The 17,614-nt window shown below is 33.3% G+C and overlaps 1 protein-coding gene across 1 annotated transcript in view; it reads left to right on the forward strand.

Annotated features, from left to right (window-relative positions):
• The window catches only part of SEMA3C (semaphorin 3C), a 191,157-nt gene that overhangs the window by 97,993 nt on the left and 75,550 nt on the right, over positions 1 to 17,614 (forward strand). Inside the window, exons 4-6 of the mRNA XM_004263410.3 lie at positions 1,172 to 1,234; positions 8,564 to 8,683; positions 15,594 to 15,684. Coding sequence (XP_004263458.1) covers positions 1,172 to 1,234; positions 8,564 to 8,683; positions 15,594 to 15,684 — 274 coding nt within the window. The remainder of the gene's footprint in view (positions 1 to 1,171; positions 1,235 to 8,563; positions 8,684 to 15,593; positions 15,685 to 17,614) is intronic.

Raw genomic sequence — 17,614 nt, forward strand, 5'->3', positions numbered from 1 at the left:
AATTATGTACTTCATTAGAACAATAGAAAATACAGGTCATATATCAATAAATAGTTGGAAATTACTACTTATTTCAAGGACTGAAAATATAATCAATTCATTTCTCCATGTCTAGTTTCATAGTTTTTAGCCATCTAAAACTTGAAGCTAAGTGAGAAAATACTTCCCGTGTATACATACATCGAAAGGGAAAAGAAGCATGGAGTATAGCATGAAAAATGGTCATATTAAAGGACAGCGTACCTTGTCATCTGTACATAAACCAAGAAGGCCTTGAAAAGAACACGATTATTAAATGCAGTGTTCTTTGAAAAAATGTGGCCTATACAACAGGGATTTGAACTGCATGGCTCCACTTATATGCAGATTCTTTTTGGTTGTAAATACTACAGTACTACATGATACATGGTTGGTTGAATCTTTGGATGTGGAACTGGAATATAGGGTCAGTGTCCCTAACCTCTGAGTTGTTCAAGGGTTAACTATATTTATCATTCTATGTCACAGCAAGGAAATAAATTGAGCTTCATTAAAGTAAAGAAATAAAAGTAATTATAAATTTATTACAGCAAGAACACATCTGAATTTATTATTTTAACAATGAGCTACAGGCTGAAAAAAGCTACAGGATGAAAAAAAAATCATCTCCATCAGACCTGACCCAAGGCTGCAATGACTTAGCATGCTAGCACAGTATGTCAGAGAGAGAATCTTTATCCAGGTTATTTTAGCTGTTGAAGTACCTAGTTTGCAGTAAATTTACCAGCCTAGCTGTGTAGTTTACCAAAAAATCCCCAAGATAGCAGTATAAACATAAATTCATTGTGATATAAGCAGTTGTGAAAAGTGTACTATAAATCAGAGGGAGGGAAATATACATTATATGGTGCACATCAATAATTTCCTTATTTTAAAATTGTACCATTAGTAAATGAGCACATATTATAGAAAGAATTGTTGAAGGAAAAATTCATGGAAGAAACAAAAACATAGGTCTTAGAATAAAGTAATAAAATCTTTATTAACTTGAGTTCATAAAATGAAAGAAGAAATTTGAAATATAAATATAGAATTAACTTAAAGAAATCTGTTAGCATAAAGTAAATGAAGAGTACTGAGCTGTCATATATACAAGTGAGATTATGCAACCTTTATTTTCCTTTCTGAGCAGGTTTTCTGGCCAGCATCTGCAATCAAAGTTGAAGAGTGCAAAATGGCTGGCAAAGATCCCACAGTGAGTGCTTAAAAAAATCCAAAACTTAAATATTTGGTCTTTGAATTCATGTACTTTGAGTGCATCCAAGAATGAGACAAAGGGTATTGGTGTTTTGAATCCTCGGCTGGACACATAGTAAGAAATGTAAATGCAAAGTGATTGGAACTCTTAAACACTGTAACTTAGGAATTCCTGACTGGGTAAAAATTTCCTGCTTTGCTTTCATTATTGAACCCTGACACTTTTCATGATGGATTTCAGTAATAACCCCTGTTCAAAGTGGATCCAACCTGCAGAATTCTCAGCAGGCTGCTGAAATAATGATAATTCAAGTGTCTGGAGTAGCTCCCAGATACCATGTGGGCTTTTCCAAAGAAAGATTCTCGTCAAAAGGGTAGTGGTTAGCCAGCACATTCCAGAAGCATAAATCACCAGTAATGGCTGTTATCTTTGTTAATTAAAAATAACCACAGAAATAAAAATCAAGGCAGATACAAATATCAGTAAATGTTCAGTGTGCAATACTTTTACAAAATGTATTCCATATAAAGAATCAAGGAATAAATCTACATTGATTTCTACAAATGACTTTCTGAAACTGACACATTAAATTATTCTTGAATATTATAAAAAATACATGGAACAGCTCTTTAATGTGCACAAGTCATTTAATGTTTATAATGAAGCTTAGATGTCATTTCACCTTCTTGTCTCAAACTTCTTCCTTGTGGAAGAAGAAGTGTGGAAATGAAACTTTTATATTTTATTGATTCTTAGCAGTCCAGGTACAAAGTTCTGAAAAAGCCTGGCTTAAGGCAGGACCACAGCAGACTCTGGAGTACAGATCTCTGGGTCTCACCAGAGGGTGTTTTGGCAAGAGTGCTGACCAGGAGTGACTCAGCTCAGGGTTTCATTGTTTTAGTTTCATAATTCACCTTATAAGAGAAAATTTTAAATGGGCAAAAGGAGCTCACAGTAGTATATTTGCTACCCACAGGATCTGTTGGACCACAATCAAAAAGGAAAAAAATCCAGAAAAAATGTGAAAGAAACATTCAAAAGAGTACATTACAATTTCTAGGGAACCAATAGCAGAATGAAGTATAATGTAGTGGAAAAGGCACTTTTTTTTGGTCCCCTGAAGCTATGATTTCGATAATTTTGCATGAATTAAACTACTTTCTTTCATCCTCTAATGTAGAGATTTTTCCCATTGATGTTTATGTGATCATGTCTCGCCTTTTGCCACGATTATATCCTGTGGTTGTAATTACTGGATTTAATTGTTCTTTGTTTAAAAAATTTCTGTGTCCCATTCACAGAAACTGCCACAGGCAGAATACATAGGATTTAGATACCTTTGCACATTCTCTTTCCAAAAATTGTTGTTGATTTTCTGAAGAGTCTTAGCCAAGTCATTTGATTTCTTTCTCCCTTTGGCAAAGTAGAAATGCTCTGTTATTTGCTTTATTATAATTAAATGTCATTAGATGAAATCTTCAATACATGCTTATGTTTTCACATAGTTTTGTCATGCTGTAATATCATTCATGGATATCTTTATATTCTGCCACATGGCCAGTCAGAGGTAACTGGTAGTGGGCTCTGTTGTAGTACAGCCAACGCTGTTGGGGCCTGGGAAATAATAATCAAACTAAGTTTCAAATATATGCTCTGTCTATGCAAGAGAAGAGAATGTTGACAAATTCATCTCGCTTAAGGCATGTGAGGTACTTACAAACAAGTGTCCTTTAAGCAGGATACCAATGGCAGAAAAATGATGCTAAATAGAAGTTCTATAGAACAACATTTTAATTACACTTCTCAATGAAACTAAATATTTAAGAATCTCTTAGCTCTTTTGGAATAAATATCATCTAATTACTTAATATTTCATTTTTTTAAATGCAGGAACAGAATATTTTAATTTGTACAAATCAGTTAATTGAAGTGAAGGAACCAGAGGTATATAAGGTGGAGTTCCTACCTTTAAGAGTCTTCACAATATACTGGGGATGATGGGACATATATACAATAATTACCAAGTAATACTAGCCAACAATTAATGGAATGGGCCAGGTGCTATTCTAAGTGTTTTGTTTTAATCCTCATGACGATGCTGCAAGATGTGTCTTCATCCACATTTTTAAGATAGATAAACTGAATCACTAAGAGAGTAAGGAACTTACCCAAAGCTGCGCTGCCTGCAAGTGGGAGGCCTCTGTCTGACTCAGGCACATATGGCTCTAGATCTTTTTGCTCTTAGTTGATAAAACATGCCACTTTTCCAGGGAGAATATGATAAATGCTGAGAATACACACAAAGACAAAGAAAAAATTCACTGCATCTGGGATATTTAGGAAAGGTTTGATAGATTTGGTGGCAACTATGCTAGGTCTTACGTTAACTTGTCCCCTTATTCTAGTTCAATAATACTGAAATTCAAATAAGTTGTATCCTTTCTCTCTTTCAGCCTTTGGTACAGGCTACATGTGATTCTCTTCTTGTTGAATTATCTTCCCATCTTTTTAACCTGGGAATCATCTACTCATCCTTTCAAATAACAGTGCAGATGTCACCTCTCTGGAGAGTCCTTTCTTGCTACCCAGGACTGGGCTAGCTGCCCCTCCCTGTGCGTTCACCTGAAACACTCTAGAACTTATTTCACTGCATTTTTAGTGATTGGATCCAGTGCCCAGATCTGTATCTAGGCACTTCATGAAATTTCAACAAGATCTGGAAAAATGGAGATGGAAGCAGTAAGCATGGGAATCTATTCCAAGTACTTTTCTCAGGTTGGGGGTAGGACACAATGGATATTGAGTTATTAATACCTTTAGATTAATAAGTTTATAATAAATTCATTATGCACAATTTTTAAAGGTATATTTTGGTTAAGTTAATTTTTTTACTTTTAAATATTATGTTAATCTTCTACTAAGAAAAGCATAAACTAGTGACAAATTTTATATTTCTATAACAATTGAAAAAAAACCATAGAATCAAACATCTCTTATTCCTTTAGATTTTTTACTTATATCAAACTTTAATTAAAGTTATAAAAATAATACTCAATTATTAGAAAATAATTCAATATAATTTAAAATTTGATCCCAGGTAATGTGTATCATAATACTATATAATAAACTAATGTTTATCAGGAAAGTAAATTATCATGGTGGGAATATAGCTTATTGTCTGCCTCAGCTAAGAGAGTATAACTTTACCTCCCAATTTCCCTTTTTGCCCCTATTTATTCACATTCCTACATGCTCTATTTATTTCTGAATATTAATATTTTATTCATATGCTAAATAAATTGAGCTTACAATAACACATGCTGTCAAACATATCCAATGAGATAGAGCATAATGAATGTGCTAAGTAAGTACTGTATGAGATCATTGAAAAATTAAGCATGGTTACATATATTTAGACCTATATGCATTACATACACACAGTGTCAAACTTGATTTATTAATTGTAGAATATCAATTTCCCTGCTTCTGTGACCAGAGGATCCTAAACTATTTGAAAACATATTTTCTTTAGGAATACATTTATCAAAATACCTTGATATATTCCCCAGACCAAGAAGTATAGGCCAAGAAGAAAAAAATTAAGAGGTATTTTTTTTTCCGTTGCATAGTATGGACCATGAAGAGTCAATATTTTTAAAGCCCTATTAATCTGAGCTCCACGATATATTATTTTAAAACATCTATTTTAAAATTATATAAATAATACCTGTTAAGACAGAAATTTTTGAAGACCTAGAAAAGCATGCAGTGAGCAACAGAAAACAATCTCTTATTAGCTCTTTGACCCTGGAGACTTAACCTCTCTGTGCCTCATTTTTCTTAAATGTGTAATGGGCTACTCATAAAACCTACCTTATTGGGTTATTAAGAGGATTAGTGAATTAATATTTGCAGAGAGCTTAGAACAGTACATAGCACATAGTAAGCACACACTGTTAAGTAAATAAAATTAATTACGCTACCCAAACATAATAACTTAAAAATTGGGGGTATATTCTTCCAGCATTTTAGTATATGACATGTATATGTATATACCTAAAATAGTATTACATTCTGCATAATGTTAGCAGCTTGATTTTTCATTTAGCATTGTACTTTGAAATAGTTTTGAAAGAGAATTAAGCAATAAAAAGAAAGCATCCATGGTACTGAATTTCACTGATGTCTCATTCCGCAAACCTTTTATGGATGTCTACTGTGGTCAGGACCTGTACTAATCTCTATGCAGGACAAATTCCCTGTCCATTACACAGGGTTTGTACTGACAATTGGAACTGAAAATATATATGAAAGAATCTAATACCTAACACTGGGTATATTTATTATGTGCCAGACACTGTTCCAAGTGCTTCAGTAGTATACTGCTTACAACAAATATTATCATCACCATTTACAGATAAAAAGATTGAAGCACAGAGAGGCTAAGTAAATATCTCAAGTTCAAATAGCTAGTAAAAGATAAAGCCAGAGTTTGAACCCAGGTCGTCTGGCTCTGAGATCTGTATACTTAAATTCACTCTCTGCTGCCCATCATGCTATGGCATGATGATAGTCCAGTTCTAATTGCCTCTCTGGTTTCATCACACAATAATCCTCTGTCCTCTCTAGGCACTATTCCCCAGCTAAATCCTGCACTATTATGCCTCCAGTTTTTCTGTTCATGCTGTGTTTTCTGTTGGAATGTTCCTTTCTTATGCTTTTGCCTGTCAGAATCTCTAGCTTATTCTGCAAGTTCCAGCTCAAATGACATCCACTCTCAAACCATTACACCCACTTCAGTATTACTCATTTCCTCTTTCTTTCTATAGCACACTTTGAAAAATATAACCCTATTATAGCATCTACTACAGCCTGATGTATTATACTCCCCTTTCTCTGAAAACAGGAGTTGAATCTATTCATTTCAGTATTGCTAGCACCATATACAGTGCTTTCACAGAATGAGTTCAGTAAATAAATATTTTCTGGGTGGAATTGACACAACTGCAGTGGTCTAGGACAGAAATAATGTGGACAGAAACTAAGCACAATGGAAATGGAAGGGACCTAGAAAATGATTTTCAATAATTAAAGCAATTGATTTATTTTTCCTTTCATGTTTTTCTCTTTGGGGAGGCTTTGGAGGAGCACAGTAAAGCATCATCAGATAGTGTGGGAATTAGTTTTCATGGTGGAGGGTAGCCATGATTCAAGACCCAGAGTTATTTATTAAACCTAGAGCACTTCATTTAACATTTTTGAGGACTCAATTTCCTCATCACTAAAATGGGACTGAATACTTTAATTGGAACATTGCTGTGAGGATTAAAAACAACTAACATCAAAGGATTAAGAGCTCTGTAAATATTAATAATTGTTATAAAAACTTCCCTCTAACAACTATGGTATTCTCACCCAATGACAAATTATAAAGTGGTTAAATGTACAAGATTCAAAGTAAAACACGTCTGTGTTTGAAAATCTGCTTTACCTGTTTCTAGCTACATGACCTTAGGCGAGTTAGCTAAACAAGGTCTAAGCTTTTGTTTTCTGAAAGGGGTTGAGTTGAAAAAACTGAATGAATATAAAGTGCCTAAGTACATATAGTTTGCTCAATAAATGTGATCCATAAATGTAAAAAATCAAACTTCCTGGGAAGTAAAAGGGGTTAAGTATATAAAATGATTATTCTAATGTCTAGCACATAATAAATTCTCAAAAATATTAGCCATAATAATCATATATATAAGAAATATGTTGATATAACCATATACATGAAACAAGTATAACCTGTATTGAAATGTAAAGACAGAACCTATTATTAATAGAATTGGATCGAATTTGTGTTTTACGGGAAAATGTTATATGCAGAATCCCAGAATGACTGGACTTGGATGTGAAAACAATAAACACAAGTGTCATTGCTCACAGATACCCTTAACATAGGCATACTATATATACACTGTACTTCATCTATGCTTTTTTCTCCAGAGAAACACATTTCATCTGCAGTTATGTAGTCAATTTCCAGGTACCTCTATAAACAGGTGTCAAGATACAGTGACACTATATATTTAACAAAAATCCTTAATGTCTTAAAATAAAAATAAAGTATATAGTCTGGTCTGTAAGGATAAATTTATTTAACAGCAGAGTTGGTGATTGATGATTTGATAATATAAGTCCATATTAGAAACGTGTATACAGTTACTACATATGAAAATAAAAATATATTTGCTGGCAAGTAACAATGAGTATAAAAGGGAAAAATGATGAGAAAATATAAAATAATATTGACTTTAAATTTCTATTTTAGAAAAGTTTTTTTTTACTTTTCTAATAATATAAACAATAAATGTGCATTATAATAATTTAGTAAAATACATGGTACCTAGAAGAGAAAAAAATATACACTGTATGACCACCCATGGGGAAACCCCTGTTAGATTTTGACATATTTCTTTATAAAAACTTTTGTCTCTAATTTCTAACATTATTTTTAATAATGTTCTTTGCTAGATCAATGACTTTGTGAAGGGAACTACATTCAACCTCAGGCTTGATTAATGTGTAGTCAGCAAAGGATAGTGACCCTGCAAGTGTAGAACATGCAATGGTTAATTCAGTCACAGAGATCTGCATTTGGTGCTGACCATGTTTATGTATTTCTGCAAAGTCATAGTCAACTTATAATTACCATATTTTGCATTTCATTGAGTGAATAAATGACAGCCTTTCCAATGGTTGGATTGGGAACAGGTGAGAAAGGAGTTTTGGGGGAGAGGAGAGTATTTTAGTGTATCAAGAGCAGAGAGATCAGGATTCCATTATTTTTCATAGAAAGCAACAATACTGGCATTTTGTTTAAGGTTTGCTTTATTCACCAGTTATGAAGACCAATAGTGTTTGCAACTGTAACTAATGATAATATGGACCTTCTATAAACACAAGTTCATTCAAAACATGTGTATATAATATGTGAGGGTGCGTGTGTGTTATGTGTAATGTTTTGAGGAAAATTTGAAAAAACAATTTGGTGTACCTTTCAATTTCTAAACTTTCTCAGATAAAGAGTAAGCTCATAAAGTTTCAGAACATAAAAAGATGCCCAGTATATAAATACTGAAATAGGAGAGACATATCATTTTACTCATTATCTGGTAAACTACCTTCCTCCTAAAATGCACCATGTTCTCTTGTTATCTCCTAACAATAATTAAAAAGTTAGGGCAGAAAGGAAAATGTATAACAAAGTATCACAGTAATACTTAGAAATAGCTATAAAAGTCATTCGGTTACTAACCGCTTATTTACCTGTTGTTTTAGCATGGCTGCGGGAACTTTGTCCGTGTAATTCAGGCTTTCAACCGCACGCATTTGTATGTTTGTGGGAGTGGTGCTTTCAGCCCAGTCTGTACTTATTTGAACAGAGGGAGGAGATCAGAGGTAAGTGTAACAATTTTTCATTCTTAGTTTGATGTTAGTGTCAAAGATTTCTTACAACTGTATTTAACAGTAAAAACTTGGAAATATCATTAATGGCCATAAAAAAACGTTTCAAGCCCTTTAAAACACAAAATATATTACATTTGGTTCCTGTCTGCCAGGTTACTTCAAGTGTAGCCTTTTGCCTTCAATTAAATATATATGTTTCTGAATGGAAAAGCTGCAGAAGATAAAGGAAGGAGAATGGTATAATTTCATAATTATTCAGAGCATAAGGTATTGATAATATGTGCTCCAAATTATAGAAATATTGTAGTATAAACTCACTTTCTCAAATCTATTTTAAGTAATTTCTTATTTATTATATTTCAAATTTGGTAAATTTTTATGAGGTAGACACCTGTAAGAGATGTATAAAGCAGGATGACAAGTGCCTTAGCTGAAAAGAACTTTATATAATTAATAAATCATACTTCCATTTTAGACCAACATTGGTCTACACTAGGCTATTATAGCTTTATTTTTACATTGGTTAAAATGATTTGGGGTTCTGTGAACAAAAGCATTTACTAAAGACTAAATACATAGCTAATTGTATAGTCAAATATAAGGCTGGTTGAACTTCACCTGTGATATTTAAGACTGTTTATCTCAGTTCACAATTATTGACTAAGGAAACTACGCATTAGATCAAAAGAGTTTTCCTTATTCTTTTAATGAAACATGTTGCTTTACTTAATACAAGTATTTTAAAACTGAATTCTTTCAAATTAACTTGCTTTTGTTTCGTTATGCAACTTAAATCTAGAAATTCCAGTCCTTAAATAATATCTTAATTCAATTTTAGAGGTTAGAATTGTAAAAAAAGATTAAATATTGCTACTGATATACTTAAGTTTAGTTTTCTTTAACAAGGATTCATCCACTTTAGTACTAACATAATTGAACAATGATTTCCTCTATAGTCTTTTATTATTAAATTTTTTTCAGATGTAATTTATATGCATCTATCTTTCAGTGAATAAAAAGCCATTTAAAAATAAATGAGTAATTATAATTGGACCCCAAATTGAGCCATTTACAAGTGGTTTAAGATGATATGAAATATTAAAATTCTTAAAGAAAAGTAAAGCTATGCTTCTTGGAGGAGTACAATTGGCTGAATTGAGCTTGTCATTAGAACCACATGCCTGTGATCAGCTGATTAAATAAACTAGTGGCCCAGACGTCTGCAGTCTGTCAGACACTCCACTGAGGGCTGTGCAGTCACTGTACAGGCCAACAACTGCATAGCAGTTTTCATATTTTAAATAAAATCATTTTCCCATGTACAAATTGCCCACTATACACTTCATGGTTTAATTGGGAAGTTGGTCCAAAAAATAATCTCCTTTGGAAAACCAGCATGGAATAAATTTTAATCACTTTACTAAATATGAACTACTTTAGTCTCACTTCAAAAGATGTGTTTCAAAGGGGAATCATTTCCATTAATTAATCTCTTTAAATAATATATTAAGAGCCTATTTAAGTGTGAAAAAGATTATGAAATTTTAAGCTTTTTGTTTTCCTTAATAGTCAAGTCAAAGTGTTTCACCACAACATCATTTTTATATATCTGTAGTATATAAGTAATAATATAAATATAGAATGCACAGTTTTATCAAACATCTTATGTATTTATTTTCTTTAGTTTAGAATAAAAGACCACATGATGCAGAAAGTTGTATTTTGAGAGAATTCTCCTTATTCATCACTAACATTGTATTTTGTAGTGATCAGAGGTAGTACTTACTGCTAACACCCTATGTTAGTACTAAGATATGGCATTTTTCATGTATTTGAAACCACTTTGAAAGTGAACCAAGTTAGGGTGGCACAGTCATTAAGTATTCCTGTTTATTTCTGACACATTATCTACCATCTTTTATTTGCCTGTCTAATAGCAATTCATTGGTTCTCAGAGAACATTTTATAACCCTACTTCACATTTGGAACACCACGCACTTTCATGAGACTCTATGGCCCTTCCATTATTTTGTGAGACTGATTCAGAGCTTTCCTAGAGCAATTCAATGGTGTCCATCCAAAGAGCCTACAATCTTTGCTACATAGATTCCTAACCATAGTTTTTCTCTTTTATCCACTGTCTTCTGTTTCTGGAAAAAAATAAAGCAACACAAGTAAATGATGACTTTAACTAATGAATAAAACATTAATAAGAAATAATTATTGGTTAATTGTGCTGCACATTCTTGGAATGTTATCTCTCATCTCGGGTTGATTTTATCAGATGCCTCCATAACATCAGTTCTCATAACTGAATACTGTTTAAGCCCCGGATGCTGCCACTCATCAAGCAGATAACCTTGCCTTTGATTGACCAAGAATATCACAGGCATTCAAATTATTCCATGTGCTTTTTGAACAAAATTAATCACCAAACTTTTCTGTTTATGCATCTTTTTGTAGCTTTTCTCTTGTCAGAAGAATAGCTGTGCATTTTTCTTATCATGAAAGTTCTCTGATCTTTAGCCTCCACTGTTTTACGTCTTCTTTCCCTTTCCCCTGTATTTACTCTTTTTTTCTTGTTTAACAATAAGTTTTCTTTCTTGTGACGTTTTTTCAACTCTTCTCCTTTCTCTCTCTTTTACTTTATCACAAAACTTCTCGGATTAGTAGGCTATATTTTCAGCTTTTACAATCCTATTTTCCATGTCTTTCATTAAACCTTTCTAATCTAAATTTCATTTTCACCCATTAACTGAAACTCTTCCCTAATGACCAAGATTCTCAGTGATCAAATGGACTCCCCTAATCAGCATCCTTTCTCCTAGACCGATCTATGACATGTTGGTCATGCCCTCTATTTTTCAGTGCCGTTATTATTATTATTATTATTATTTTTTGCGGTAGGCGGGCCTCTCACTGTTGTGGCCTCTCCCATTGCGGAGCACAGGCTCCAGAAGCGCAGGCTCAGCAGCCATGGCTCACGGGCCCAGCCGCTCCGTGGCATGTGGGATCTTCCCGGACCGGTGCATGAACCTTTGTCCCCTGCATCAGCAGGCAGACCCTCAACCACTGCACCACCAGGGAAGCCCAGTGCCGTTATTGACATCTATAACCATGGGACATTTTGCCATGCCTTCTTTCCTGATTTTTCACCACATACTCTCTTTCTGGTCCTATTTTTTCTCTTATTGATTCAATCTACAAATATGTATTTATTTAATAAGAGTAATGGCAGAAACAAAATCATTTCAGAACTTGTAAGCTATCTTTAAGATACTGGTCTTTGTCCTGTGTCTAAGAAGAAGCAACTGAAACAACCTTAAGCAGAAAGTGCCATGAACAGAATTGTGTTGTCACTTGTATTTTACATTACATTGATACTTTTGTTGTTCGTTTTTTGTTTGTTTGTTTGTTAGCTTCTTTAATTATAAAGTTGCCATGAACTGAGATGAGAAACAATGACGAGAACCATGTCTGAGGTTAAAATTATGAGCCTGGGTTTGATTCTGTTGAGTCTGAGATGCTGCTGAAAGACACAAGTAGAAATATCAAGTAGGCAGCTGAATATAAATTTGGCTATATAAATGTTTGAGTAATTGTTTCATAAGAGTAACTGAAGCCCAAACAAAGTGTAGATTTAATCATGCAGAAAGAGTATAGTATGAAAAGAATGATTATGACTGAGACTTGAGGATCTCCTAAATTTAAATGGCCAGATGGAGGAAAAGGGATCTCCAAAAAAGACTAAAAAGAAACAACAAGAGGAGAGGAAAAAAAAAAAAAAAAAGTGTGTTCTGGGAATAAAAACAAGTCATTTAAAAAAGATAGAAGTGGACAACAATCTCAAATACCATTGAGAATCCAAGAAAGAAGAGGTCTAAAAAAATAAGCGCTGAATTGTGTACATGATAGTCATCAGGGGTCTTGCCAAAAAAGGGTTTCAATAGAGCAGTTGAGGTTGGATGCCCAACTGAAGTGGATTGAGAAGAAAGTGAGAACTCAGGAAATGGTGATGAGTATATGTAATTCTTTAAGAAATGTGATTCTCAAGGAGAGTAATGTATAAGAGCTGAAGGAGTTGTTGAAATAATGTTGTAAGGGATCCAGTTAATGAGATTAAAGAACAAGTAGGGGACTTCCCTGTTGGCACAGTGGTTAAGAATCCACCTACCAATGCAGGGGATACAAGTTTGAGCCCTGGTCCAGGAAAATCCCACATGCAGAGAAACAACTAAGCCTGTGTGCCACAACTACTGAGCCCATGCGCCACAACTACTGAAGCCTGTGTGCCTAGAGCTCGTGCTCTGCAACAAGAGAAGCCACTGCAATGAGAAAGCTGCGCACCGCAATGAAGAGTAGACCCTGCTCCCTGCAACTAGAGAAAGACCGTGCACAGCAACGAAGACCCAACACGGGCAAAAATAAATAAATAAAATAATTAATTAAAAAAAAAAAAGAACGAGTAGGGATAATGGAAAGTATAAGTTGCCTAAGAAGACTGGGTAAGATAGGATCTGAAACACTGGTGGAAGGATTGGCCTCAGAGTAAGAGAAATATTTCCTCTCGTGTATTAGTGGATGTATTCACGTATAGTTATATGTTTGGTAGTGAGAAACTGATGCCTCATTTAAGGGCTTCACTTTCTAAGCAACATGGTTGTCAATCATATGAGCTGAGAATAAATTGGGAGATTTGACGATAGTGGCAATGGTTTGAAGTTATCAAGGGAAGAACCAGTTGACAGAGTGCCTTTGAAAGGTTGCTGAGCAGTGTAGAGGGTTCACTTTAAGTTGGTGATCACAAATCTATACTATGTTGAATACACCTTGTTGGATAACCTTTCGCAAAATGCTTAGAAGTTTGGAGGCAGGTGTGGAGAATGTAGATAGATGTGTCTTTATAGCCTATGGGTGCAATGAAAACAATCACAGATTCAAGGAAATTAATATTGATATTTTTGAAAAAAACAAAATTAAAAAGCATGGAATCTAATCTATCTATCAAGAAGATAGAAGGCTGATAAATTGTAAAAAATAGAAAGGGTTCTTAGGCGATGAGTTTGAAGAATTGTTGCAGGGTGCTTGAATTAGTCATTATTCAGGTGGATCACATCCCTTCCTGGGGATGACAAGATCTAGACTATCACTGTGTGAGTACAAGGAGGCTATGCAATGGAGAAGGAAGTCAGTGGCGAGCAAGTGGTGCCTAAGCAATCTCCTCAATTCCTGCAGTGCCAGCTGTCACTTTTTTAGTCAAATCTATGTATGACTCTGGCTACACAACCAAGTTTACTAAACTGTATTGTTTTCCTGCAGGTTTATCATTGTTTAGTTATTGTATAAATGATGACCTCTTGGAAAGCAGACATAGTTAGGAGTCAGGAGACTGAATTTTAATTTTGCTTTTGTCACTATTCAGCTATGGGTGATCTTGGACAAGTCATATTTTCCTCATCTTTAGAGTTAATCCATGAAAAGCGTTGTGTTATAGGACCTTTCTAGGCTAGAGCACTGTGATTCTTTTTAAGCTCTCTAATTTCCCATTACCTCAGGGATTTCCCGCCAATACATCAAACTCAGTATAACAAAAATGAACTAGTTTTATTTTCTTTAAAGAGTCAAAACTTCAGAATCAACTTTGTTTTCTTCATCTTCTTGAGCTGCCTCCAATTTGTTATTGATTGCCAAGCTCTGTCGATTTTCACTTTACAAATCCTCTTACATCTTTACCACTCTTACCCTGACCACTGAGATCCTGGCATGTCAGATTATTATTACCTAATTCCTGGACTACTGCAGTTCAAAACAAGTTTGTTTTCTTGAACCCAGTGTCTGTCTTTACAACCACCATTCTCAATCTTCTTAAAGCACAAGTAAGACCCAATCTTCTTAAAGCAATGTTTTGATCCTTCTATTCCATGCTCAAAAATGTTGAGCCTGTATTTCATTCAGGATAATTTTGAAAAGCAGCTTGATAATTAAGGTCCTCCATCATTTAATGCAATCTACAAATGTGATCATTTTTCTTTGAATTTTAGTAGTAGCTTTTACTAACTTTATGTAAGAAAAAAGATAAACATACCAACAAAATGCTCCCTCTAACTGAGGCTACACTGACCATTATATTTCAAATTGAACCCACTGCCCCCCATCCGTGGATTTCCCTAGTCCCATTCCCTGTTTAATTTTTTTCCTAAGCACTGAGTACCATCTAACATACTTTATATTTTACGTATTTATTATCTTTATATTCTTTATTTATATTATCTGTCATTAGATTATAAGTTACCTACAGGTAAGGATTTTTGTCTATTTTGTTTACTCTACCCCCAATGTTTTGTCAGTGTCTGGCAAGTAATAGGTGCTCAATAAATTTTTGTTAAATAAATAAGTGAATGAGTAAAAGAAACATTTTAATCTAAATTATGAATTATTTTATTGAATCTAGTATAATGCTTTATATAACAAAATAAGTGGTAACAAATTTTATGTTTAAAAAAATCTTGATTATTTTGAAAGTTTCATAATCCTCATACACATTGTTTCTCTGTAATCAGTTTTCTTCTTTTGGCCAATGTTCAACATACCTAGTTCAGGTTTACAATGATCCTTGATTTCCAAGTGTTTTTTATTGATGTTGATTTGAGAACTTGTTGGATCAGCTTTATGGGGAGTGTAGTAGGATGTGAACTTGACCTGCTGAGGTTAGCTTTATAACTTACAAATGGATTCTTCATATAGGCCAAGAGAGTCTTAATATAGTAAAATTGGGAAGGCATAAGCAACCAAGTAGAAAGCATATTATTTATGATGATGCTTTGTTTTACTAAAGAAAAATTGGTTAACTAAGATAAAGTAATTTATCGTTACTACATTTCCAATTTTATCTGTAATAAAGGACCAAGTTTTCATGATTGACTCCAAGTGTGAATCCGGAAAAGGACGCTGCTCTTTCAACCCCAATGTGAACACAGTGTCTGTTATGATCAGTAAGTGGAAAATAAAAGAGGGAGGGGGAAATATTTTTTAAAAAAGGAAATTAAATTAATTAAAGAAAATAAATTCATGATACTATATGCCCATTTTGGATAGCTGCATGGATGATAGCACCTGAGTAAAATAATAGAAAGTTGTGAGAAATTTTAATTTCTCGTTTCCAAGAATATTCATGATTAAATGATAACCATGTATTTTTTCATCTAATATGACTGCTGTTATTTGTAGAGCAAGTCAACCATTTAAAAAGCGTATGTATGTATATACATATATTAATAGGTATTGTGTATATGTATACATATATTAATATATATTATAAAGTAAATTTCAGTGTTTTCTGTAGTTGTTTTTCTAGTATTAATTATATTCACTTTTCCTCATGTTTTAGTAATCTTTTACAAATGATTAAAACTGGTATTCCTTTCATGCGAAATAATAACAAAGTGCATGTGTTAGCTAAGTACATTCTCTGTGGATTGTCTAGAAGTTGCTGTACTAAAAAAGATGCGCTCATAAAATCACTTTTTTATTTTCTCATTTTTTTATAAAATATATCAGTTAAGAAGCAGGCCCAGTTGATTGCTGCTACACACATTAATAAATCAATATCCTTGAGTCTCAATCATCCAGTGCCTGTCTATACCTCACTTAGAAGACATTCTTTTCTGGCTAATTAAGACACTTCTAGAATATGTCTGACTTAACATTAGTTGACTGTGGGACAAATCTTGGATTTCAGTATGCCGATTATATAGTAAATGCTTTTCCCTTTTTGTTTCTCTATGTATTGCCAGTGGTAAAATTGCATCATTTGACAGTAGAACAGGTGGAAAAATAATTAATTTGTTCAAAACCCTTTGCTTTGATTCATTTAAAAAGGCAACTCATCTTTCTTTCTCAGATCTGGAAACTAAATTAAGACAAATACATCCAGCACTGACTGAAATGTGAGCTTGGAAATTATCCAGTAAATTATTTCCCTATAGTCATTCAAATTGGGTAGGGAGGAAATGAAAATGTATCATTAGGACAGAAAAATTACAAAGCTTTGAAACTTCAAGATATCCAATTAAGTCTGATGCAGAGTATTTTCAAATAAGTTTCTAAATATTATTTAATAGAAGCAGTGTCTCAGAAAGTATTTTCTTCATGAGGAAGAAAATTTTATTCACCTTTAGAAACTGTAAGATTTGTATAGTACTAGATAAATATATAAAGTTTTCACTTATTTCAAGTTAAATGCTATGAAAATAAACTTCAAAATTCTAAATTATTGTTAACACATACTGGAGTTTTATCTCATCAAATATTATTTAGAACAAAAAAGGGTTAAAACAAGGCAGTATAAATTTTCCTGTTAAACTGTAGTAAGTCATGTAATAGTTTTGCGCTTTAGAGAATAGGATTCATTTATGAAATTAAAGTTGTTATTGCTCTTCATTTTTCAAGGACCTGAGACTTCAATTCCTAGGCTTATATTCCTATGCTACTTTTTAATATTTTGATTAACATTATAATTTTTACTCTCAAAGAAAATCATTAAACAGTTTGCTTAACTTGAAACCTGAAACTAAAAAGAGCAGGAAGCTTTATAACCTTATATTTATCATCTTATTTATTCTACTGATTATCCCTGTAATATTATCTCTAATATTTCATTTGTGTACTCATCTCACTTTGCTATTTGATGTTGTATCATTTCTGTTCAATTGCAGTGCACTAAACAACACAAATTGGTTAAAATATTTCTATCTATTAAAGTACCAAGAAGCGTTGAGCATTAGAATTTCAAATTACATAATATAGCGTGGCATCTGGCCCAACGTGCTAGTGTTCTTTTGCTATTTTTAGTAATTATTGTAGCACAACAAAGTCAGATGACACCTCTTAAAGAACCTCTTCAAAACCTCATGAGATAGTTTT

The sequence above is a fragment of the Orcinus orca genome, chromosome 9 (assembly GCF_937001465.1).
Source record: "Orcinus orca chromosome 9, mOrcOrc1.1, whole genome shotgun sequence".
Classification (NCBI taxonomy): domain Eukaryota; kingdom Metazoa; phylum Chordata; class Mammalia; order Artiodactyla; family Delphinidae; genus Orcinus; species Orcinus orca.